This window comes from Tamandua tetradactyla, chromosome 23 (genome assembly GCF_023851605.1).
Source record: "Tamandua tetradactyla isolate mTamTet1 chromosome 23, mTamTet1.pri, whole genome shotgun sequence".
Classification (NCBI taxonomy): domain Eukaryota; kingdom Metazoa; phylum Chordata; class Mammalia; order Pilosa; family Myrmecophagidae; genus Tamandua; species Tamandua tetradactyla.
The window spans coordinates 18590538-18617548 of record NC_135349.1 but is presented as its reverse complement, the minus strand read 5'-3'; the positions used below and the strand labels follow the sequence as shown (position 1 = coordinate 18617548).

General features: G+C 39.3%; 1 protein-coding gene across 2 annotated transcripts in view; it reads left to right on the top strand.

Annotated features, from left to right (window-relative positions):
- NIPSNAP2 (nipsnap homolog 2) overlaps window positions 1–25466 on the top strand; it is a 32723-nt gene extending 7257 nt beyond the window's left edge. For both annotated transcript variants that reach the window (XM_077141059.1, XM_077141060.1), the window contains exons 2-10: window positions 4049–4188; window positions 4270–4315; window positions 8009–8103; window positions 8449–8519; window positions 9366–9506; window positions 10385–10416; window positions 19578–19672; window positions 23107–23190; window positions 24303–25466. In XM_077141059.1, coding sequence (XP_076997174.1) covers window positions 4049–4188; window positions 4270–4315; window positions 8009–8103; window positions 8449–8519; window positions 9366–9506; window positions 10385–10416; window positions 19578–19672; window positions 23107–23190; window positions 24303–24367 — 769 coding nt within the window. In that variant the 3' untranslated portion in view covers window positions 24368–25466. The remainder of the gene's footprint in view (window positions 1–4048; window positions 4189–4269; window positions 4316–8008; window positions 8104–8448; window positions 8520–9365; window positions 9507–10384; window positions 10417–19577; window positions 19673–23106; window positions 23191–24302) is intronic.
- The last annotated feature ends 1545 nt before the right edge of the window (window positions 25467–27011 follow it).

The window sequence follows — 27011 nt, the reverse complement described above, 5'->3', positions numbered from 1 at the left end:
AAAGTAGTTTTAAAAACTTATTTTTTAACCACTTACCCTATATCATGTGCTGTTTTAAGTGATTATGTGTATTATCTCATTTAGCTGTAGGAGTGTGAGGGCTAAACATGCACTTAAAATATACAAAAGTGAAAAACACAGGCAGTACGGAATATTACCTGGGGAAAACTCCCTCTTCTACCTAAACCCTCAATCCCTTGGGACCTACCACCATTAACACTTTCTTAATTGTAAGGAATTTTAACATGTGGTAAAGGCAACATGGCAAAATCTCCAACTTCTTTTTACAAATACCGTTTAGAACTATCTGTTTTTGTTCTTTGCACTTGCAAGAAAAAATCACATGTACTGGTATTGACTTGCTATTTTGCTTGTTTAAATATGAGCCTGCTGCTTTTAATCTTTAAAGGAATTGGAAAATACTTTTATATTTCGTGAACATACTTCTAGAAACCTTTTATTGTTCATTTTATATGTATATCCTTTATGTTTGTATATTTGTAAGTTCATATCATTAAAAAATATTTTTATCCCGTTTCAAAGCTATTTGAAATAATATCCTATGAACTATATGACAGCTATTACTGTGAAAAGTAGCTTTGTTGTTTTCTTTAACTTTTTAAACTTTTTTATCATGTGTAAGGGATGCCTCCCAAACACACAAACTTCCCTAACGAAGCATCCGTTCCAGATTTTAAAAACCTCAGAGGGATTCACAATATGATGGGTAAAATGAAAGAAGGGACTTGGAAGTCTTCGTAAACTAAAGACTCAGAGCAGAGGATGAGACTGAGAAATAGTCAATGTTAGGGTCAGGTGACTGGCAACCCCCCCTGAGCAGTGGTTGTTCAAGTATATACAAAATAAGCTTTGTTTTTTAAATTAAACTGATTTGTTGGTCTTTAAAAGAGTATCATCTGCGCAGGTAGTTCAATGGTAGAATTCTCAGATGCCATGTGGGAGACCCAGGAACTTGGCCCATGCATCAAAAAAAGGAAAGGAAAAAAAGTATTATCTGAGGGAGAAAGTGACACTGTAAGACTTATTTGTTGAAGGAAAAACTCAATTTTTTACGGAAGAAAAAAAGACTGTACGTGTATCATATGAAATTTAGAGTACTTTTATTTAAAGAACACCATTATTGAATAAGAATAGGAATCTGTACCATGGTGTGTTAGATTCCTACACTGCTTAAAGCAAATACCATGAAATAGTTGTTTGAACAATGGGAGTTTATTAGCTTACTGTTTTGAGGCTGAGAAAATATCCAAATCAAGGCATCACCTAGGCAATGCTTTTAGACGGCAGTCAGCAATCCTTGCCTCCTTTGCCATGTGACAAAACACGTGTCCACGTCTACTGGTCTCTCCCTTCTCTTCTGGGTTTCATTGCTCTCAGCTTCTTGGTTCTGTGGCTTTCTCTCTCTCTTTCTTTGTCTGAATTTCATTCTTCTATAAAGGATTCCAGTAAAGGATTAAGACCCATCCTGAATGAGGTGGCTCACACCTTCACTGAAGTAACCTCATCAAAAGGTCTCATGATGGGTTCATGCTCATGGGAATGGATTAATTTTAAGAACATGTTTTTCTGGGGTACATATAGCTGCAAACCACCACACATGGTAACATGGCATCCATATGTTCATCTCTTGAAGCCAATAGGGAGTTTGCATCTCATTTAAATTCAGATGTCCTTTCCTTGATGCCAGAGAGTGTTCTATCTTTTCCTCCCATGTTTGCCTTGTGGTGTCAGTGCCTCAGGCAGATCTGTTAAACAAATTGAAGATAGTCTATAGATGAGTACCATGAGAGCCCTAAGAAAAAGTCCCTACTGGCCTGTCAGCATCCAGACCTTGTTCTGAAGCAATGGGTAAGATCCTGAAGGCTGCATGTTGGCCATTAGAAATCCCAGCATGTTCCCGCCCAAGCAGGATCTAACAAAGGGCAGAAGAGAACCTGTTGTCTTCAAATAACAAACTGTATATGTTGAATAATTGAAGAGCAGTTAAAACTATAAAGAGTATGTTGTAATAGCTTGGATATCTATTATAAAGATAGTGACCATCAAGTATTAAAGGGATCGTACAGAAAGAAGGGGCATGTACTTGAGACTTCACTTTACACGATTCCATTTATAAGACATTAGGTAAAGGCAAAATTATAGGGACAGAAAAACATATGGATGGTTGCTAGAGGTTGGCAGTGGGCAGAGTAGATGATTACAAAGAAACGACTTTGGGGGCATGAAGGAACTGTTCTGTATCTTATTGTGGTGGTTGCATGACTGTGCATTTCTCAAAACTTAAGAATCATATGCCAGTGAAGGAGTAAATTTTACTGTACATAGATTTGAACAAATAGGAAAAGATGAGGGCTATTGTCATTTAATCACAGTTGGGTAAGGTTAGAAAGAGGGGTAAGTGACCAGGTTCTAATTTTTTTATTCTTGTTTTCAAGTTATAGGAAGTCCCTTACCTATAAATGTGTTTCTAAACATGCACTTTTAGTTATTTTTGCTAATTTTTAATTGTAAAAATAGTGTATGTATGGAAAAAAATCAAACTTGAAAGGTGTACCTCAAAGAGGAAAAATGTCTCTTTCCACTGCATCGCCGGCATCCCAATCACATTTCGCAGAGGTAATCATTCTCAATAATTTATTATGTGTGTGTGTGTGTGTGTATATAGAAGGTGGATTTCTAATCTGACTTGCTTTTTTCACATACTTTATCTCAGAGATATCGAGACATCAGTGCATGTCAATCCATTTCATATTTTTTTATGATAGCATAATTTTATTGTTTGTATGTTCCCTAATTTATTTTATCAGTCCCTATTATATATATCCAAATTTCTGTACCACATAAAAACTGGAAATGAGACCATAATGAATGTTTTTGTGCTCCACCATTACGTACTTGTCTACATATAGCTGTTTGTGCAATTATTGGGCCTTGAAGTCATACACAGTTTTAATTTTGGTATAGATACTGACACACTGACCTCTAGAAAGTATTTGCAACAGTTTGTAACTCATTGGTAAGTATATGAGAGTTAAACATGCACTTAAAAATTCCTGGTTAAAAAAAAAAATTTCTGGTTAAAGTACTGTTCATTACTTCAGTTATGTTTATCTTCACTTTCTGGCAACACCGATAGTGAAGATCCAACTATCAGATAAAAATTAGCAAATTTGTTTTTTGTATTAATGGAGTTTGTGTTCTTAGGTTTTGGTGACAGTTAAAAATCTTGATTCTAAGGTTTGTGTTTTGGGGGTAAAATACCTTTTTTCAGCAGTTTCATTGAGATACATTCACATGTCATATGATCCATCCAAAGTGGACAGTCAATCGGGTCACAGTGTCATCACATAGTTGTGCATTCCTTACCACAATCAATTTTAAAGCATTATTGTTACTCAAAATAAAATAATCTTTTGGCTGGGCAACGGTGGCTCAGTGGCAGAATTCTCACCTGCCATGCCAGAGACCTGGGTTCGATTCCTGGAGCCTGCTCATGCCAAAAAAAAAAGTAAAATGAAATAATCTTTTTAAAGAAAGATTTGCTTCATTTTTCCCTATATATTCTTTCTATGTCAAAAATTGTTTTGGATACATTTTGGTGATTACATCCTCTAGGGTAGTTTAACATATTCCTTTGCTGTCTATATTTCCAGAAAATTGGTAGCTTGTATATATTTTAATATAAAAAATAAGAGTATACTGTACATACTATTTTCTAATTGTTTCACTTAAAAATTTATGTGATGAAAAAATTGCTTTGGAGGAGAGCAAAATACATAGCTGAAGTCGCAGATAAATATGGAAACTCCGTTAGGAGTGGCACTCCTTTTACTTTTTAATCTGATACTACTGTTTTAGAGTACATGCTTTCATGACGGAATAAAACAGATATTTTATGATGTTTATCCTAGGTTCTAGAACAGGTGCTCAATTCCTATTTGTTGAATGGGTCCATGACTTTCTAAAAGCAATATACAAAGTCTGCACCTCTGTTTAAACTCAAATTACTGTATTTGTTATTGTATAGAAAACTGACATCTTCCAGTATCAGACCTCGAGAAGACAGCTGGTTAAAATCCTTATTTGTTCGGAAAGTTGATCCAAGAAAAGATGCTCATTCCAATCTCCTAGCCAAAAGGGAAACGAGCAGTCTGTACAAAATACAGTGTGAGTGATGGGTTTATTATCTTCTTGTTGAATTTTTTCCTTTTGTTCATAAGTTTATCATTGAATTTTCTTTTGTTTCAGTTCACAGTGTTAAACCGGATTGCCTAGAAGCATACAACAAAATTTGGTATGTATCCTGAACTATTCTTTACTTGGGGGAGGGTGGGGATAATGATTTTAATATTTGTTGGTTCAGCTAACACTTGACAGCAGAGACTGAGCTCTTTCATCCATCTCCTTAAAGCTGAATGTGCAAAGACTTGTAGACTGAACTCTGTGTGGGATTGATTGCAAAGGGCATTTAGGCTAGAAGCATTCTAATGGCTCAGTCATCACATAGGCTATCAAATGTTAGAATATTAAGGAATTTTTAGACTCTTAAGGTTGAAAGAAGCCTTTCGAGGCCATTGAGTCCATCTCCTTCCTCGTCCAGGCTCAAATCCTTTCCATAAACCCTCTTGATAACCTATGCTGAAGTATATTCCATCTCTGGACAGCTTTCGAGTGTTGGGAATTAGAATACATGACTCTGTAATCGCCACTGTTTCCAACTTTACTCTTAGCAAGACTGCCACATGAAAGTCTGTATGTGTTTTGAATAGAGCTGCCATTTCTTCCCATCTCCCACTCTCCGGGATCAGGTCCCTTCAACTGATTCTTGTACAATGTATGATCCATACCATCCTAGGGAATGGAATGTAAAGACTAAAGGGAGAGTTTAGCTCATCAGTTCTTATATTAATAAATACCATTTTAATGATCTGTTGTGAGCAAATATGACAAAAGTATTTTTTTATCTTTAATTAATCTGCTACTTTCATGAGAAAGCAAATCATGTTGTCACTTCAAAAGCAAAATCTTTGGTTGTTTTATTGTTTTCTTAGTTTGAGAGATGATTTGTGAAATGAAATATGAGCATAGAATTTCTTGCTCACCGCAGCAGGTCTCACTGTTTAAAATACCTTCAAAGCAGTTGCTTATTTCCAAGTCTTTTCTCATAAAAATGAAGATTTTCCTCTATGCTGCTGTTTCCCCAGATTATTTTACCTATCCTTAGTTCTCTGTGATTAATCACTGAAGCTGTAACATTCTTCATCTGATATATATTTTTGTCCTCTGTGTTTGTTTCCTTCTCCATCTTCTTCTCTAAGGCTGTTGAGCCCCATTCCCAGGGATCCTTTTTTCTGACTGTGTTCCTGAACTCCACTCTGTGCCCATACCTCCACTGTAGCCCACAATCCACTACCCAAAAGTTTTTCAGATTGATCTTCTTGACTTCTGCTTTCTCCTTCATCATGTTTTTTTTTCCTTTTCTTTGAAATGTTCAGCAGTTCCCTGTCTGCAATAGATAAAGGCTTAACTCTTGCCTGATTTATAAGGGCTCCTATAAAGAGGTTCTGCCCAACCTTTGCAGTTCAGGGTACAACTCCTGCCTACCTTCTGTCCTCCATTCGAATAAGGCTAGGGCTTCCAAGCAGAGGGTTGGGGCCTCCAGAAAGGGTATTTATTGGCTGCAGATCTAGCCATAACTGTACTGTTGTACAACCTAACCCCATCAGGCCCCAGGCCCCTTTTTGGGCCCCTCCTGGGTCACCTGTACTGGTTTCTTTCCTCCACATTGGCTCCAAGTCAGAACTGTTTATTTCTTACTTGTGTCATGTGGCAAAAAAAAGGAAACCCATTTTGGAAAAGTAAATGCCACCCTTCAAAAAATATACACAGTGTGGTCATTGTACTGGATCATAAAGAAGTGCAGGTTTTCAGTTAACTACTTAGATATACCCAGTCCTCATGCTCCAGCATCTGATGGTGGTCACTAGCTTCATTTCACTCAAAGCAAATAATTTGAACAGGCTCCATTTCTGATCCTGGATATCTTTGTTGAATCTGTATTGTACTTTTCTATCATAAGTTCTTTTATTCTTGAAAAAAAATGCAAGCTTTACTTTTCTCTTAATGACCACATTATGTCTCATCCTTTTGCCCTCCCTGATCTGTACCAGAGGGAGATTTCCATTAACCGAAGCTCTGATTTGACACCTCTTAAATTAACAGACTGACAGGACCTGGCCTCACTCCTGCTCCTGTGCAAATAACCTTAATCACCTGGATGGTGTGTTTAATATGGGACTACATGGAACCTCTCAGATCCCCCCTCAGCTGCATGAATTGAGTAGAACCTAATCTACACTTCATTTTGTATCTTTGATTCTTCAGCCTCACTGATGTACTTCGGGACTTTTGGGAGCTGAGGTTGCTTTCAAGCTGGGCTGTTTCTAGCTTTATCTTCTTCCTCCTTATTTGTGGCCAGTTTGTTCCCTACTTCTGTTACCTCTGCCTGCTAGTGCCATTTCTGTTGTCTGTCCCTCTGCTAACCATTCCTTTTCTCCGTATCTTTATTTTTTAGTTCTTCAGTGTTCTTTTTCTACTTTTCCCATTTCTCCCATTCTTCCTAATTTGAAATAAGCAGAATTAAACTTTTTTTTCATACATCCCCATTCCTGACGATTTTTTGTCTAAAATGGAAAATAGTAGGTCCCCTGCCTTGGAATCTTGGGACCTTTGGCTCTTCTTAATCATCGTTATCACTGTTTATATTTAAGTTGCTTACAACTGATCTAGGTGGTTAAGAGTACCAGAAATCAAAGCTTCTAAGTGGGGAGTTATAGAACAGCTAAAAGGTTAATTCTGCATGTGATTTTATGATCAATACCTTTTTTTTTTCAAATGCATCTGAATTTTAATAAGTTCTTCTATATACAAAGTAGAACTAAAGTAAATTAATGTCAGCAAAGCATTCAAACTATATAGATTCTTTATAAACAATGTAGGGAGGAAAGATTCGAGATGGAAAAAAACTTATATGACTCACAGGTCATCAAAAGCTATAACCTGCCATAGCATATAGTAGTTTTCCTTGCCTGCTGCCAAGTGATCCTAAAGTTATTCGCAAGAAAGGACAGTATCAGAATGATTTTTATGGCTAAATTGGCTCTGTTTGTCTTAATTAATCTCCATTCTAGCATTTTCAGAAGAATCCCAGCCATAATGCAAGTAAAGAAAACAGGTATAGCGTAATATTGCTTCTCTCATTCTATCCAAAATTCTCTGATATGGAGGGCTTGTTAACTCTCTTTTGACCAGGTAAGACCGATTGGGGTAGGGATATTTCATTTTTGCCATTCTCTCAATCACTTCTTTGCGCTGAGATAACATTGTCCTCACTGTACGCCTGTGGTTGAGAAACTTATTTCTCTTTTCCCCTCTGATCTTTTCTCCGTCCTGCTGTTGGAGTGGATCTTCCAGTGGGGAGGAAAGGAATTGCTTATCAGGGTTGAGAGTCAAGTTGCTCAGGTTCTTTATAAACAATTCTGAGGAGAAAGGATGAGAGATCGCGGTCTCACCCAAGTCTTTCTGGGCACCGTCTTCAATAGACATCAGGGAAAATTCCTGGGTCGAGGCTGGATTAAGCTTCTGTGTTGGGTCCATGGAGATCTAGCACAGCTCTAGAGTCCTCCGAGATCTTTGGGTCCGAGTAGGAAGTTGATGCTAAAGGTCCTCAAACAGCTATGAGATAGTCTGGAAAGAAACCACAGCCCAGAAAGAGTACAAAAATCTGCACTCCAACCAGCAGTGGTGAAAGAGAGAACTGATCAAAGGTTTAGGCCTGCCTTCTCACTAAACTACTGATGATCAATACCTTTTGAGGTCAGTTACCAGAACACCAAGTAGGTAGCCTTTTTTCTTGTTATTGAGCATTTGTTGTCCACATGAAATTTTGTTGGCTCTTTAATTAGTGTTGCTATTTCTTCTCTTTAAGTCAAGAGGTATTGCCGAAGATTCATGAAGATAAACATTATCCTTGTACTTTGGTGGGGACTTGGAACACATGGTATGGTGAACAGGATCAAGCTGGTAGGAAGCAGAAGTCTTTGGAATAAACACTTGACCCTGAAACCTTTACTGTAACTGCTTAAGTAATTGTGTCATTTAATGCTTGTTTTTATGATGAAAGCTTTCTGTTTCAGCTTAGTCTTGTGTAAAGTGATTTTTCTAGTTCTTTAGTTAATTCATTGTGGAAACTACTTTTTTATTGTTTTTAATGTTTAAATCTTTTATTGAAACTTTATATAGTAACTCCTAGACCAATACATGGCACATTAGTTTTGTCCAGGTTTAACATTATGTATATCTAAAATATTTCCAGATAAGAGTATCGTGAAACTCTAAATGTATATTATCTTTCTGAACATGTTTCAGTTCACCTCTGGAGGTATGAAGGAGGCTATCCAGCCCTCACGGAGGTTATGAATAAACTCAGAGAAAATCAGGTAATGGTTTTGAGCAATGTTTATTCGTTTAGACTAATGAATTAAAAGATGTTAGTATAGAGTTAAATGACTATCATTACTTGTTAAACTCTTTTTAGTAAAAATTCTGTTCTTTGGACTTTAGACATTGCATTTAAACATAAAGTAACCAAATATAATATTACTGAAGTAATAGTTCTTATTGTAGAAGTCAGTTGTACTTTGAAACTGATAAGCTAGTGCTTTAAAACTGATAAGTTAGCATGGTAAGCACCTTCAGCTACTTCACGAATTCCCAACCACATGTTTTTTACCTTTAGCGGACTGTTCTCCTGTCCCTCACTCACTAATAGATGCATGTTCATGGAGAGAATATTAACAGCCATACATCATTAGAAAAGAAAATCTTTTATATAGATACCCAGTCCAAATATAGATGGCTTTTGGATTCTCTGCTGATTTAGTCTCCATGTCACCTCTATTAATGTACTGTCGAACACTGTTAGGAAAATGTAGGAAATTAAATTCATTTAAATCGTTAGGGTGACAGTGTAGTTTGTCAATCTAAACCACTTTTGAGATCAAAAGGGGATGCTAGGGCGGTGTGACAGTGCCTCAGTGGCAGAATTCTTGCCTGCCATGCCAGAGACCTGGGTTCAATTCCCGGTGCCTGCCCATGTTAAAAAACAAGTGTGGGGTGGGATGCTAATAGTCCTTATGCCAGTGCAACAGATATGAACTGTCTCTGTCCCAGACCAACTGGAACCTGTTGATTACCCTATTTATATTCTGTGGAAACAAATGTTACTTAAGTGGGTTTACATGTAAGTATTGGAAAGTTACATGAGCACATTTTGTCGTCCTAAGGAATTTACACATTTCCGTAAGGCAAGAGGCGACATGCTTCTCTCTAGGAAGAATCAGCTGCTGTTGGAGTTCAGCTTCTGGAACGAGCCTGTCCCCCGATCAGGACCTAACATATATGAACTCAGGTCTTACCAGCTTAGAGTAAGTACTGAATTAAGTACTTGTCCCTCTGGAAAGAAGTACAAGTACTCCCTAAGGCTGACAAAAAAACTTAGAATGAATATTCTGTGGTGTGTGTTTGGCATACATTTTGATTTGACTAGTTTTCTCCCGTCTGGTCCTCCTCTTCTTATTTCCCCTCCCTTCCCCACCCCCTACTGTATTCCTTCTCTTCTGCTAAGCATTTTTTTTTGCCTGATACGTAATGTTTCTTATTTGACATTTTTCCATATAGCGTTTCTATTTTTAAGAGGAAAGGCCTAAATGCAGAAATGGAGACAGCATCTATTGCAGTTGAATTAGAACAACTAGTAAATGGCATTAATGTTGTATAAATTGTGAACCACCATGCATATAAAAAGAAAATAATATTTTGTAACACTTTCTAGATGATTCCCTACTAAGTAAGTACTAGAAAGAACTCAGCCACAGATAGCAGCATTGTCAAAAAGAATACACACCAGTATATCTAAGTGGTCTAATATTCACCTTTATACTGGAAAAAAATGGAGTGATGTCCTCATTAAGTTTACTTAAATTGAATTTAAAAAAAAATTTTATAATAAAGTCTGAAAGGGTACCCAAAATTTTACCATGACTTGGGTACATCTGAGGGATGGTTTTTGATAACCATAAATTGATGGCTTACTCTTACATTGTCTACATCTTGTTTTCCTATACTGAGCTGTAGAGTAGTACTCCCAGTATGGGGTAGATATGAACACATTGAATAATATTTTGTTTCTTGAATTGTTGAAAGTCAATTTTTAAATTAGTTTTCTCAATTGATATTTTTTTACTGCTGCTTCCATATTTCTTCACAGAAAAGCTAACAGACCAAAATCCAAATCTCTTTTCAGCCAGGAACCATGATTGAATGGGGCAATTACTGGTGAGTATATTACAGAATGGTGAGCTTGTAATTCTTATTAATAGATTACATTTTAGGCCATCATGTTAATACTAGGAATGAAATCTGGGGATAATGTTATGGTTTGACACTAGACTATTATTTTCTTAACATTTTATTTTGAAAATTAAAAAAAAAGAAAAAAAAAGAACTAGGGAGAATAATACAGTGGCTCTTTCCTCCCAGACGCACTACCTAGGTTCAATAATTATTAACATATGGCCAATCTTATTTTAGCCCTAACTCCCCAACCCCAGCTTGTTTAGAAGCAAATACTAGAAAACATGATTTCATCTGTAAATATTTCAGTATATATCTCTAAGAGATAAGCACTCTTTTTCTTCTACTTCTTTTAACAAAACCGCCATACAGGTTGAGGTTATTTCATGTACTTCTTAGATGTTATCTTTTCTTAAATGTTGCTTTTGTCACGTAAACAGAGCACTCAATATCCAGTTGCTTCTTCTTTTTTTCCTTCTTAATTTGGATAACAGAATACTAGTTTTTCCTCAAATTGATCTACAGATTCAACAACAATCCCTATCAAAATCCCAACAAACTTTGGAAATGCAAAAGACCCAAAATAATCAAAAAAATCTTGAAAAAGAAGAAAAAGGTAGAGGACTTACATTTCCTAGTTTCAAAACTTACTACAAAGCTAGAGGAATCATGACACTGGAATTGGCATTAAGCAGCATACAGATGAATGGAATGCAACTGAAAGTCCAGAAATAATCCCTCATATTTATGGTCAATTTATTTTCAATAAAAATGCCAGGGTATTTTAATATTATTTTTAACAAAAGATGCTGGAACAACCAGATAGCCTTGCAAACAATTGAATTTAGACCCTTATATCATACAACAAATTAAGTTAAAATGGGTTGTAGACCTAAAGGAAAGAGCATAAAAACTGTAAAACACTTAAAAGAAAACAAAAGTAAATCTTCATGACCTTGTATTAGACAAAGCTTCCTTAGATAAGAAACCAGAAGCACAAGCAACAAAAGAAACGACAGACACATTGGACTTCATCAAAATTAAAAACTTGTTTGCTTCAAACCATACCATCAAGAAAATGAAGACAACCTACAGAATGGGAGAAAATATTTGTAAATCACATATCTGATAAAGGACTTATATACAGAATATATATAAGAGCTCTTACCACTCAATAATCAGAAGACAAATAACCTAATTAAAAATTGGGCGCAATCAGATGTGGCCTCTTTCTCTCAGCCAACATGACACACAAACTCACTGCCCTCTCTCTCTCTTTGTGGGACATGACTCCCAGGGGTGTGGGCCTTCCTGGCAACGTGGGACAGAAATCTTAGAATGAGCTGGGACTCAACATCAAGGGATTGAGAAAACCTTCTCAATCAAAAGAGGGAAGAGCAATATGACACATTGTCAATGGCTGAGAAATTCCAGACAGAGTCAAGAGGTTATCCTGGAGGTTATTCGTATGCATAACATAGATAACACCTTGTGTGTAATGGAGAGGCTGTTAAGGTGTAATGGAGAGGCTGGAGGGAACTGCCTGAAAATAGAGAGCTGTGTTCCAGTAGCCATGTTTCTTGAAGATTATTGTATGGATGATACAGCTTTCGCAGTGTGACTGTGTCTCTGTGAAAACCTTGTCTCTGATGCTCCTTCTGTCTACCTTATTGACAGATGAATAAAACATATGGATTAAAAATAAATAAATAATAGGGGGAACAAAGATTGGAATAAATTTAGTAGATTGAAATGCTAGTAATCAATGAAAGGGAGGGGTAAGGGGTATCGTACATGTGGTAGTTAGATTCACGTGTCAACTTGACCAGGGTGAAGGTTCCTAATTCTATTGCTCTGCACATGAACCAATGGCATGTGAACCTCATCTATTGCTGTTTGCACCTGCAGTCGGCTAGGAGGCATGCCCGCTGCAGTGAATGATGTTTGATTTAATTGGCTGGTGCTTAAATGAGAGAGTTCAACGTAGCACAGCCCAAGCAGCTCAGGATACCTCATCTCAGCAGTCACAGCTCAGCCCAGGCCTTTGGAGATGAAGAAAGAAATCACCCTAGGGAAAGTTGTTGGAACCCATAGGCCTAGAGAGAAGGCCAGCAGAGATCTCCCGGTGCCTTCCCATTAAGAAAGAATCTCAGTTGAAAGCTGCCTTTCCTCTGAAGAACTATACATTAACTAAATAAATCCCTTTTTATTGAAAGCCAGTCCATCTCTGGTGTGTTGCATTCTGGCAAATAGCAAACTAGAACAGATTTGGTACTGAAGAAGTGGAGTGCCGCTGTAGTTTGCGAACACCAGACATGTTGGACCAGTTTTTTGGATGGATAAGGGGAAGATTTTGGAGGAACTAAAAGAGAATGATGGAGAAGTCCTGGAGTGCTTGAAGAGACTGATGGTATAAATGGAATCACTGCCAGTCTGGACAAAGGGGGTCACAAAAGGGACAAATTGGAATTTGCAGAGTGAGAACTAGGGAAGTTTGGCTCTGAAGCCAAGAAATCTCAGGCAAGTAGAGTGGACCCACCCATATACATGGAGAGGGTAAGTTTGCCCTAAAGGGCAAGGATGAGTCTCCCACCTCATTGCAGTGGAAGAGTTGGGCCCTCTCAGGCTTTGGAAAAGGTATAACACACTCCTTGAGGACTGGGGAGAGCCTGACTGCCACCACATGGAGGGGTTGAGTGTGTGTCCCGGAAGCGGCAGAGAGCCTGGATGTGGCTCCAATGCTTGGAGAGGGTGGAGCCGAGAAAAAGGTGGTCTCCTCAGTGTTCCCTGAGGTTGATTCAGAAAGAGGCAGGCCACTGCATAGGCCCTTGGAAAGGGTGGGAGTGCCACTTTCTAAAGCTGAAGGATAAATGACTTTCAGACTTTGAAATCCAATGGTGTTTGCCCTGCAGATTTTTAGAACTGTTTGGGTCTTATGACTCCTGCGTTCCTTCCAGTTTCCCCCTGTGGAATTGAAAACCTGTATCCTGTGAATGTCCTTCTTTGCATATTGGCATCAGATAACTTGTTTTGAGATTCATAGGTCCGCAGCTAGAAGAGAATTTTTTGCACTTTAATATTGTTTAAAGCGATGCCTGTAGTTGCCAAGTTGATAAGGGGTGGACATATGGTAGTTAGATTTACATGTCCACTTGGCAAAGGTGAAGGTGCCTAATTCTCTTGCTGTGCACATGAACCAGTGGCATGTGAACCTCATCTGTTGCTGATTACATTTGCAGTCGGCTAGGAGGCATGCCCCTGCAATGAATGATGTTTGATTTAATTGACTGGTGCTTAAATGAGAGAACTCAACATAGCAAAGCCCAAGTAAGCTCAGCATACCTCATCTCAGCACTCACAGCTCAGCCCAGGCCTTTGTAGATGCAGGGAGGAATCACCCTGCGGAAAGTTGTTGGAACCCAGAGGCCTGGAGAGAATACCAGCAGAGATCTCCCTGTGCCTTACCATGTAAGAAAGAACCTCAGTTGAAAGTTAGCTGCCTTTCCTCTGAAGAACTATACGTTAACTAAATAAATCCCCTTTTATTGAAAGCCAGTCCGTCTCTGGTGTGTTGCATTCCGGCAGCTAGCAAACTAGAACAGTATGTATGAATTTTTTTTCTGTTTTCTTTTTATTTCTTTTTCTAAATTGATGCAAATGTTCTAAGAAACGATCATGGTGATGAATATACAAGTATGTGATGATATTGTGAGTTACTGATTATATATGTAGAATGTAATGATCATATGGTAAGAATGTTTGTGTTTGTATGTTATGTTTAATAAATAAAATAAAATTAAAAATTGGGCAAAAGATATGAATAGATATTTCACCAAAGAAGATAATAAGCACATGAAAAGATGCTCAGCATCCTTGGCTGTCACTCAGAAAATTGCAAAGTAAGACCACAGTGAGATACCATGTCACACCTGCTAGGATTGCTATAATCAAAAAGATATAATAAGTGTTGGCAAAATTATGGAGAAATTGGAGCTCTCAGATATTGCTGGTGGGAATGTAAAGCTGGTTCAGCTGCTTTGCAAAAGTCTGACAATTCCTGAAAATGTTAAATAGTTATCCTATGACCTGGTACTGTCATACCTGGGTATGTGCAAGCACATGTATGCAAATTTCCGAGAAGCATTATTCATAATATGCAAAAAATGGACACAACCCAAAGGCCCATCAACTGGTGAATGGATAAACCACCTGGTATATTCATATGACAGAATACTACTCAGCAATAAAAAGGAACAAACTTCTTATATATGCTACAACCTGAATGGACCTCAAAACGTGAAAAGAAGTGGATGCAAAAGACCAATTATTACATGATTCCATCTGTGTGAAATATCCATAAAAGGCAAATCTACAGAGACAGTATATCAGTGGTTGCCTGGGGCTGAAGGTGGGTTGGGAGTGATCACAGATAGGTACGTGGAATCTTTGGGACAGAATTGGATTGTGGTCATGGTTGCACAAGTCTGTAAATTTACTAAATCTGGAATTGTACACTTAAAACAAGTGAATTTTATGGTATATGACATATACCTTAATAAAGCTGCTAACAGGACAGCTCACTAAATAGAATTTATACCAAGGATCCAAGGAAATTAATTACTATAATGCATATAATTGGGGTTGGAATAGGTTTCCACACACATAATCTCTGAAGGTGACCAACCCCCCCCCCCATACACTTCATACCCCTCTCAGAGCACGTGCCTCACCTTCATCGCATCTTGTTTCCAGTTCTACACCTCTATTCGCAGAGCCTGCCACATCTTAGTAAATGTTGAATGGATGGCAGAAACTACTGGTCACATAAGGAAAAAAACTAGTAATTGCCACAGTTGTAAACAACAGATGGATGGATTGTAGTGTACTTGTGCAGTGGAATACTATACAGTGGTTAAAATGAATGAGCTAGATCCACACCTGTTAACACAGGGTACATGTTGAAAGCACCATGCTGGGGAGAACGCACCAAGGAACATGAACAATGTGATGTCTTACGTAAGTTTTTAAAAGCTATAATAATATGACTGGTGTTCATGGATGTACACTGGTGAAATAGAAATGGAGTGATAGATGATGGGGAAGCAGGGAAGTGGGGGCTGATGCGGGAGCAAAACTTTTCTGAATGTTTAAAGTGTATCGTGAGTAAAGAAAAATAAGGAAAAATCCTCTTAACCCATGTTCAGAAGGTGTGGTAGTTTGAAAATATTATGTACCCCAGAAAAGCCATGTTTTAATCCCCAGTCAGTCTTGTGAGGGCAGCTGTTTCTTTTAATCCTGATTGAACACTAATTTGGAAACTTCTGATTAGATTATCTTCATAGGGATGTGGTGCGCACAGTTGTGGGTGTGAGCACTGATTAGCTAGAGGTGTGATTCCACCCATTCCAGGTGGGTCTTGATTAGATTGCTAGAATCCTTTAAAAGAGAAAGCATTTGGGAGAGAGTCCGAAAGGACAGAGCCTAGAGAAACGACAGAAGCCTCAGAGCTGACACAGATGCGGACATGTGGAGAATAGAGACATGGAAGTTTGGAGATGCTTGGAGCCCAGCAGATGTTTCCAGGAGATGTTGAACAATCCAGAACCTAGAGAGAGCCAAGGAAACTCAAGAGATAAAAGCCAGTGAGGAACCCCCACAGGAACAGAAGCTAAAAGCAATGGAGCCCAGGCGCAAGGGACCATTGTACCTTCCCAGCTGACAGAGGTGTCGCACATGGATTGGCCTTCCTTGAAATAAGGCATCTTTCTGTGGATGTCTCAGTTTGGACACTTTGACTTCCTTAGAACTGTAAACTTATAACTTATTAAATTCCCCTTTATAAAAGCTGTTCCACTTCTGGTGTACAGCCTTTCGGCAGCTAGCAAACTAACACCAAAGGCATACAATTTAACACCAGTTTTATTAGGACTTTAAAAATTAGGAATAGAGAACATTTTATTTAAATCAGCCATCGGCAAATTCTTTCTCTAAAGGGCCAGACATTAAATAATTAAGGCTTTGTGGGCCCGTACTGTGTCCCAGTTACTTACTTCTGCTATTTTAGCATGAAAGCAACCATAGGCAGTTCATAAATGAATATAATTCTTAGGATTTTTTTCATCCATAAAAAAACATTCTTAGTGCCTTGACTGTACAAAAATAGGCAGCAGGTGGATTTTGGCCTAAGGGCCATAGTTTGCTGGCCCCTAATTTAAATTATAAAACTATCCACTTCCTTCCAATAGCTATATTAAACTTCATGGTGAAACACAAGAAGCATGCTCATTAGTGTTAGAAACAAAAGTACCAGCTTTCACCATTCTGATTTAATTTTTTTTTAATTGTGACTATTATAATAAGATAAAAAGCAGGAATAGATGTCATAATTATATACAGCCTCACTGCTTATGAGGAATCTAAGAAGAGATTATTGGCCGATGGTCAATTGAAGTCAGTGCCTGGGACAGGACTGCTCAGTGAAGATTAGTTACCAGCATCTTCACTGGGACAGATTATTCACTAAATGAAATTAGAGTGCAGAGAACATAAAGAAAAAAAACAAAATCAAATTTAGGGTTTTGGGTGGTCAGATTGTTCTCCAAACTTTCTGTAATGTGGTATTTCTTTGGCAGTTAAAAATATTTTTAATCTTGAAAGATGAGCATAAATATACATATTTGAAGTAAGCATAAAAAGATATCGACAGATTTTGAGCAAAAGTGTACTCCTTTGCAAATTTTAAGCATATCTATACCTTAGATTGGGGGTAGGGTGGGTTGTCTACATGTGTATCTTTGAATATGTTAACTCTTAATTTTCATTGGAAATTTGCTATTTCCATCTCCTAACCTGGTATTTCACAGATATTTTCTCACAAAGCAGGAGGCAGTATGGTGCTAGGGAAAAAGCCTTGGGTGAGAATTACTTCACAGCTCTTGACTCTTGTTTTTTTAATTTTTAAGTGAAAACTTACGACTTTAACTTACTTTTCAGCCCATGTATATTTTCCTTTTTCAATTATGCAATTTCTTGCTGTGGGCTAAATAATTTCTAGATCTCTTCCATCTCTAAAAATGCTTCTGTGATCTTTACTTCTAATGATTCTTTTATTCTTGGATCCTCAGGGGCTAAATAATGCAAGTTGGAATTTCTTTTCATTTAACATTAGGAAATGCATATTTGAATGTATACTGCTATTTTGGGCACCATCTTATGAAGGAATTTTTTATTTATTATGGGTGTTTGTTTGTTTGTTTGTGGCCCATAACTGTATGAACTCAACTGTCCACAGAATAGGGTCACTCATTAGTTGGGTTTTACGTGCTGCTAATTTAGACTTACTCACTGTGGAATCCAGAAGGAAGTACCAAGGTTATTCTTCAGTTATTGTAAAATTATTTGTAAAGCCAGTTCAGCATTCAATTTGTATTTTGGCACATAGGTAACTATTTAAGATGGTGACCTCCTCTTCAGTACATGCTTCTGATTATACCAGGCTAAGGCAGGTATGTTTTCTTTGCCTACCTTAACTGAATTAGAAAAATTCAAAATGAAATGAATAATCCTGACTATTTATCACTATCAATGAAAGATAGTTTTTTCCCCTCTGAGTAAAGTTTAGCGAGTGCACGTTAATTTGCTTAATTTCAGTAATTTGCCAATCAAATTTGTAATTTTTGTGAAGATATTGTTCACTTAATTCTAAATGTCAAGGTTAAAAAAGTAAGTATTATTTGGAAACCTATGGAGAACCCAAAAGCAAGAGATCCCTCCTTCCCTGCAGAGGCACCTGAGAGTTTGGGTCACCCTCTTGGTGTTGAGTTTGTGGTAGATGAGAGCAGAGGTGGACCATGATCCTAGGGAGACTGGCCCATTGTTCACACAGCAGATTGCTCTTGCTCTGATTCTACACTCCCTTGAGATGTTCTACTTTAGTTACCGGGAAGTTGACCTCCAGGAAGAGAATACACTGATCAAGCCAACTCAGGTACCTTGTCCATCTAGTACTCTGTCTCCCACTGTAAATCTTGGGAGATTGGCATTCATGTGTCCCCATCTCTTTTAGATAGATCAGAGTGACTTTGCCTTCCCAAGTCCTGGGACCTCTGAGACCCTGAGCCCTTGCAGACCAGAGCCTGCATGGTGATGGTATAAATTTACTGGATAATTCATGGTGTGGAATCTCTTAACAGCCATGCTTATCCTGGTGACCTCTCAACATCACTTGAAGCCCCCTCCTTCATTTTCACCTTTGATTCCAGAAAACTGCTTTTCGGGAAATACATTTCCCAAACATTTTTAGGAATTCAGATCCATTACTAAATATAGAAATAATGTACCTGGTGCAAGTATGAAAGAAGATTGTTAACAGTTGATAACTTTTGCAATAAGAAATTCTAGAAAAGAGAGGTTAAGACTTTCCAAAAAGTGCCAATTTTAATACAATTTATCCACAATTCTGTCTTATAAATGTAGACACACATACATACACACCCTTTCACACACAGCCCCACAATGCCATTTGATACCCATTTTCCAAATCGTCTGCTCTAGCAAAAAAAGAGGCAAGCCAGCAGTTGTGGTATTGATTGTATGCTGCCGAGAAGTACTGTCTTCGTGGTGCTTCCATGCAAGAAGTTCAGGGAGCACACGGGTATCCTCCGAAGTTGGCTGTTATGGCTGCTTTGCAATTGTGCTCCCTACATCCCTGTTCTAACTCATCTCCAGGAAGGTCCCTGCCTCCTCAGCTTCTTAGATGTTCTAGTATCCAGGTCCTCCATCACTTTCAGTGAGTGTTGTTCTTGGAGAAACAGTTCTTTTAAAGTTGACCAAGCCTATCCTCTGCCAGTTCCTTTTTTTTACATTTCACATTATAATAGGAATCAGCAGTAGAACCATTGCATACGTATCCTTGCGTTGTTTTCATTCGTAATAGTCACTAATTACCATTCACCTCTCACAAAAATGATTAGTGTAGAAAGGTTGCCTTCAAACATTGAAGTGACTTTTAAATGCATTGATTGATAATTAAAATGCAATACATTAGTCTCCATTCTGAACAGCTTGAGTGTAGAGGGACTTCAGTCTACCGATTAGTTTCAACATATCAAACTCAGGACCTGGGCATTGCTTTTCCCTCCTAGGGCTCGTGCAATTCGCTTCAGGCAGGATGGTGACGAAGCAGTTGGAGGATTCTTCTCTCAGATTGGGCAGCTATATATGGTGCATCATCTTTGGGGTATGTATTTTTTCCCTTCATTTTTGAGTTAATGAGACTTAGTTTACTACTAGATGAGTTATAGATTAGGCAGTGGGATAAGTGACAAGTCGATAATCTTGAACACTGTAGCAGATCACACTGTCACAGATAGACGCTCATTGCTCAGCTACCTAGAGCCAAAGAATTCAACTGTGAAAGTTCCCTAGATTCGTGGCACATTTCAGAGGTAAGAGGGAAAAAGAAGGTGGGAGAATGAAAGCTGATAAAGCCACCCAGTCCCTTCACAGAGGGATCCCAAACTCCCTCTCTGGACCAACTTCCCACTGTCCCAAGAGGCAGCCCTGCGTTTTAGCCCCCCACCCTCCACCCCCACAGACTCCCTCTGCCTACCTTTGCATCTAGGGTCCCATCTTCCTGGAGGGCCTTTCTCTCACCTTTCCCAGCCTTACCCCCTCCTCTTTGGTACCATCCTGGTTTCTTTCAAGGCCTGACTCAGATGTCACCCCCTTCCCATGAGTGAACATCATCCTCCAGAGCCCTGTGTTGCATGGCTATATGTGTCTGTCTGCTCGCTGGAATAGGAAATGGATCTTAGTAACAGCTTAGTATAAATACTGCCAGTACATCCCAAGCACACAGCGGTAAAGGGTTGTTGAAATTAAGCGAATGAAAAACAACTCATTTCCAGACCGCAGCAACTAGCTGAGATGTTGGTTTAGCCTGTTTGGTTCTACCACAAGGGTGTTGGACACCATTGGCCCTCCTGTGCCAGCATAGCAGGGTTTACAGAGGTGAGTATGATGGGTGTAGTGAGGAAGAGAGCAAATCTTTGAGTGACCACAGCCCAAAACAGAGCATGTTAAATAACATGGAGAGGTTTATTCAGTGTACTTTGGAGACTTAAAGGGAGAGGGAAGGGGATGCACAGGTGGTTCAGAGGTAGAATGCTCATCTTCCATGCAGGAGACCCAGTTTCACTTCCAGACCGTGCACCTAAAAAAAAGAACTAAATTAGGGCTTTGGGTTGCACGGTGGCTCAGTGGCAGAATTCTTGCCTGTCATGCCAGAGACCCGAGTTCAATTCCCAGAGCCTACCCATGCAAAAAAAAAAAAAAAACACAGAGAGGGAGTTCCATATATTCAGAGGAAATCAGTACAAGAAAGATAGAATATGAGCTCGACTTGAGGATGTGGATGGAATTGACAGGTGAAGTTGGGAAGGGAAGGCTGGAACAGGGCTGGAGACTCAGGAAATTGTATGGAATATTCAGAAAACAGCACAGACTGACAAAATGTTAGAGTGTCTGCAGGTTCCTAAATCTGAGCCGGTAAGTTGAGCCAAAATAAAAGTGGTTTTTACATTGTGCTCCTGGAACCTTCCCCCCCACGCCAAGACCCCGCCCCCACTGCTTCCACCAGGGCTTCTGTGCTCTCTCGGTGTCACACACTGGGCTTCCTGGTGTTTAAGAGATTGAAGAACCTGCACTAAGTGACAGATGCTGTAAATAACCCTTCAGTTCCACAGAACATCGGCAGGCAGGCTGTTCTGGAGCCCTTCCGTTTTCTAGCCAGCTGAGATTTGAACCTTCATAAGCATCAAAGTTTTCAAATGTAGTAGGTTTGGAGGCAAATCTTTACAAAATATATTCTGTATTTCCCTGCCTTTTGGATTGTACAAAATAATTTAACCTATAGAGGTTAAGGGTAGTAAAGTTGTTTTTATTATTTCTTTTAAAACAGTGTATATTCTTATCTAGAGGATATAACTGGAAAAGTCAGACCCCTCCACCCTCACCCCCATCCTCGGCCAGCCTGGAGGGACCTCTGAGGGGGCACCTGATGCCTCCCAATGGCCTCTGATCATGAATGAGCCCGGGGAGTCCCCCGTGCTGGTCCAGAGCAGCCCAGGGGGGAGGGTGAGCTCTCACCTGTGCTTTGCTCACAGGAGGGCAGGCAGTGCCCACACTCCATGTCAGCATCTGCCATGTGTCTGGATGGGACTCTGACAGGCTGGGGAGGGGCTTACAGAGCAGGGCCCTCACCTAACCTGGTTGCGGGGGCTCAGGCATCCCAGAACAGCAGCCAGGCAAGGAGGGTTGACCAAGAGGCTCTCGCCCCCAGAGGCCCAGGAACTAGAGGAACCTGGTGCTTTGGGCATCGGAGGGGGGCCAGATTGTAGTGTGTCTCTTCTTAGGCAGGGACCTTCCCCACCATCCTTTCTCACCACGGTTTCCGCTGTTGTCCCCAGTCAGTGACCCACATGTCCACTGTCCACTTCCAGAGCATGAGGGCCATTTATCAAGCCCCTCTGGTCTTCTGGTCCTTTTACCTTCATCCACTTTAATCCTCACAACAGCCCACTGCAGACGCGACAGCCGACCCTCATATTTGGCAACCCAGCCATCCAGGAGCTGGCCAGGCTCAGACCTCGGCCTGTCTGGTTTCAAGCTGGGTCTTTCCACAGCACAGCACCCCTTTCCTTTACCCCTGCACTTAATACTGTTCTCCCCCCCTCCAGACCTTGCTCCAGCCATTTGCTCCATCATCACCTTGTCTGTGAGCTCCTTCCCCCAGGATATGAACATGCTCACAGGTCTCCCGTCTTGAAAGCCTCTTAACCTGTGTTGCTGGCAGGAATGAGCTCCCACACTGTGCTCATTGGGTGCCTAAGCACTGTGAGAAATCTGCACTTGTCACATGAATCTAACAGTGTTTTCCTCTGGGGAAAGTTTAAAAGATTTCTTTTCCTTCTATTTTTTCAGCACATTCAAAGTTTTATGTGATACATTTATTCTTTTTTATATAGTAAGGGGAAATTTTGGTTTTAGATGGTTAGCTTGATAGGCCTACAAGGGTAGGTCACAGACAGAACTGAGGGAGGGAGCTCTGGCTCATCCTTTAGTCATGAAATGTATCAGGGTGCCTAGGAGGTATCTTCCTCGTGAGTGGTTGGAAGGATCTTACCCAGGTGGGGATGATTCTAATAAAACCCAGGCACCCAGGTGAGGTGTCTGTGAACTGGGGCTACACTGAACCAAGGAGCTCCTTCTCCTCCATTCTTGTATATTGGCAACGTCCTTTCCAACTTTCCAGACTCACCTGGTTGAATCACACTTTCCCAGCGGTTGTCCCCAGTCTCATCCCTATTCTCCCCATGGACTCGATCCTCGCATTTACCACAGCATTCAGGAGGTCCTTGCCTTTACTCTCTCCTTGTCCTCCATTGCACTGCACAGTCATTTTTGCATCTCCCTAGGGCCTATACCACATCTCACACATAATTTTGCTCAGAATAACCAGCTCACAGTCTTGTCAGCTCATACTTAATGTCCAAAGTACTGCTTTTGAGGAAACCAGATGGCAACTGAATCATCCTCAGCATGTGTGCTAGTGTAACAGAGGGCATAAGGTTTGGTTTTAAGTCATGCCTCTTCTGTGTGGTGGTTTTTAAGCTTACAAGGATCTTCAGACAAGGGAAGACATACGGAATGCAGTGTGGCATAAACATGGCTGGGAAGAGCTCGTCTACTATACAGGTAATATTTTTGTTTGCTTTTTATTTTGTTTTGTTTTTATATATTTTTTTGTTAATTAGTTAATATTTTAAGAGGCATACGTTTGATTCATTATCTTGTTTCCAATATGTTCTTTCACCCAGAAATTAATATGGTTTTTGTTTTTTGTTTGTAATAATATGCTGTTAGATGGTGAATTATGAGGTTTCTTGGAGGGGGTCAAAATTTCCTCTAATTACCTGATTTTTTTTTTTCAATAAAGAAAAATATTCTTTCAAGATGTTTTCAGACCTTCGTATATTGTAAATTTTACATCAGTGCCTTTTTTGGAGATTTCTGTATTCTCTGAAATGTTATTACACAAATTTTTTTCTGTACTTCCTTTTCTCATCAAAATATCAGTTCTCAGAACATAATTTAATACATCAATTAAAGAGTAATTTTGAAAATTATTGGATGTGCTTACATATATGTTTATATGTGTGTATAATGCATACATACATACTCTGAAACCTTGTTCTCACTTGATCTTTAAAAGAAAACAGTTGCACAGAATACAGTCCAGTTACCAGATACAGGCAATGAATTCCAGCCCTGTTGTAAGTCAAATGCATTACTGAAGCCTGGCACCAAGAAAATGAAAAAGTAATTTCTTTAAAAAGTCTCATCCTGCTCAGAAAATCATAAAATTCTATATGATTTTGATGATCATTCTTACATTTTTCATTAGTTCTCATGGGCATGTTTTACTCATCAGTGGCAGTTTTACAAGTACAACATCTCTGTTCCTTTGAACAGGATACATTCAACTGTGCTATTATACAAATTTCTTTCAGTTCAGAGAATTTTTGAGACAATACCCTTTTCTCACTATGTGTGACTTTCTTATTTCCCAGAAGTGAAACAGATCTCTAGGCACCCTCCTTTTTCTTTTGAAGAACCCCTTCTAGGGTGCTAGCAGATCTGTCCTGAGCACCTCTCTCTGCCTTGAGGTCCACGCAGTGTTTCCTTAGACTCCAGTCTGTTTTCAAGCACACATCTTCTGAACGTCCTCAGCCACGTCTTTGTTAGTAGTTACCGACCACAATCTGTGTCCTAAAGAACAAGGACAGTAACCTCGATCCCGTGTTCAGTTCCCCTCATTCAGGAAATGGAGTCCAGGATCATGATCCCGATGAAGACCTCGCCCCTGCAGTGACGCCAGAGCGTTGACTGGGACGTGCCTACGCAGATTGACGATAAGGGTTTGTCTTTGGTTTAGTTTATGGTATACATTGTACATCAGGTGTAAAGGAAACACTGAAGTGTAACCTGCTGTATATAGCTTGTGAGAGACCGCTTTTCTTTACAAGTCATAATCACAAGAAAGGAAACAACTACAACTTGACTGATTGTGACAGTACTCTAGTCCTCTGAAACAAAGCTGTGTTGGTGGAGTATACTTTATAAATCCCTAGGCACCCCCACCCTCTAAGAAAAGAAGGCCCCCATTAAAATTTGAGTCATCTCCAAATAAGAACCTAACTATGAAAATTTAGCCATTTCTTTATAAAAAAGCAAATCTGTTTTATAATTACAGATTTTTAGGCAAAATTTCTTATATCAGGAAGAAATGCAAATTTTGTCTACTTTCTCTGGCATTTTTTTCTGAGTCTCAAACTAGGAACAAATTATAAGTATCCCCAATATCTGCAAATATTTTAATTCACTCTCACTGGTAATCAGTCAGCATATTAAAAATGTGTCATTACCCAGCTGATAGTGGTTGGCAGATACATTTAATAAGTAGTTCAGTTTTCATAGAGTGTATTGTGATGTCTTCATGTGAGGGGAAAAATCAGCTTGAACTTGTGTCATCCGTGATTTTGAAATGAACACCTTGAATAGCACTAATTTTTATTTGTAATATTTTTCTATAATGAAATAAGTAGCACTAGAAAAAGAGGTTTTTATTTTGTAAGCAATCATTTGTGACCTCAAACATCCTCTGGTTAAAATTTTAATACACTTACAGCAGGTGCTTCCAAGATCATGTATGAAGGGTGGTGCATGTTGAGATTTTAATTGGCATAAAGCTGCATACCTTGTCTAGCTGTTTGATTTAGTTTTTTAATATAGCGTGCCAATTTTTTGTCTGTAATCATGTGAAAGTCCTGTTGAAATGAAAAATTCTGTCAGCCCCCAAATTAAAGAATTTATGTATAAAATATAGTGTGAATAAATGTCCAACTTTTACATGTGAATGGTTTTCTGCAAGAACATTTAAAAATTAATAAAATCCTCTTAATTTTCACATATTACATGTATGCAATCTTTTCTTATGAATCTATGCTGAGAATGACCTTGTCACTCATGGGAAATAGCATGTCCAATTCAGTGGTAAAATATTAAGTAAGCCCACCAGCTTCTTCCTTTGGCTTTGGGGCAGGGTCGGGGGAATGGCCATTTGGGTTCAGGGCTGCCACTCATTCACATCCAGACTCTGCTCCTTGACAAGGTCCTTTCCCCCCTCTTTGGTGCTGACTTCCTGAATCTGTAAAATGGGGTGGTTGAAGCCAATGACCTTGAAGTCCTGTTCAGGTCTGTGTGCCTATGACTAGCTCTCTCTGGCACCATGGGGAGCAGTAAGAGAGAAAGGATCTAGTGCAGTGGGCATTGTGGGTGCCACTCGCAGGCCCCCCCCACAGGCAACACCTCATTCCATACCCAGCTCACCCCTTCTACTGACTTACCAAGAGACCTAAAGTGACTCTTCAATTTTCTGAGCCTCTGTTTCCTAATCTTCAGAATGAGTAAAAGGACACCTGCTCGGGTTTCCTTGCTGAGTTTTTCTAAACATTGCAATTAATTCTTTACCTGATGGCCTTCCTAGACTCTGAGCTCCCTGAACAGAAGGACTGTGTCCCATCTGCCCTCCTCACCCAGCCTATGACATGGTGCCCAGCCCAGATTAGGTGCTCGGCCGGGTTTGTAGAATGTAAGAAATGAAAGAACTATTTACATGAAACTGCTTTCTAAGCCACGTAAAGAAATTATTATTACCAGTTAAGGTCTATCTGGCCCTTAAGAACTGAAAACAATTACTGGGAAGAGAGGAGTTTTATTTATTTAAATTGTGTGGACTTTCAAATGAACCGAAATGTGTAGAAGTCAGAAACCTTCAATCATTCACTTGGCTCAAGGGCCTCCCCAAATTGCCTCATCCACCCACATGCAGTTAGTATCTGTTGGACACCACAATAGGCCCAAATGATGTTTTCACTTAGAAATAATTTGCTTCTCTTTTTATCTTGATTTCTTAAAGAATCTTTCTATTTAGAAACTCATTGGACATCAAACTGACCTAAAGTGGAGTAGGAATTGCTGTTTTAATTAAGTCATTGGATTTTACAAGGTAGCCTGATAGTCTAGGCTTTAGTCATATATATATATTTTTGTGTGTGTGGGCAGGCACTGGGAATTGAAACCAGGTCTCTGGCATGGCAGGCGAGAACTCTGCCTGTTAAGCCACCATGGCCTGCCCTAAGCTTTAGTCTTAAATATTGAACTTCCATGATGTGACAAGCACTGAGCACTTGGAATACATCATGAACAAAACAGATCCCCTGTGAAACTTACAGTCCACCCACTGAGAGTAGACGGCAATTAACATACAAAACATTTTAAGTAAGTTACATGGTTATGTTTGGAGTTGACAAATGCTATGGGGAGAAAAGGTAAAACGGTAATGAGAATCAGGAGTCCAAGGGCAGTCTGGGAGGAGGAGGGTATAGTATTAAGTATGGTTGGAAAGCGCTGCCCTCATTGAGAAGCTGAGATTTAAGAATTGAAGGAGATGAGTG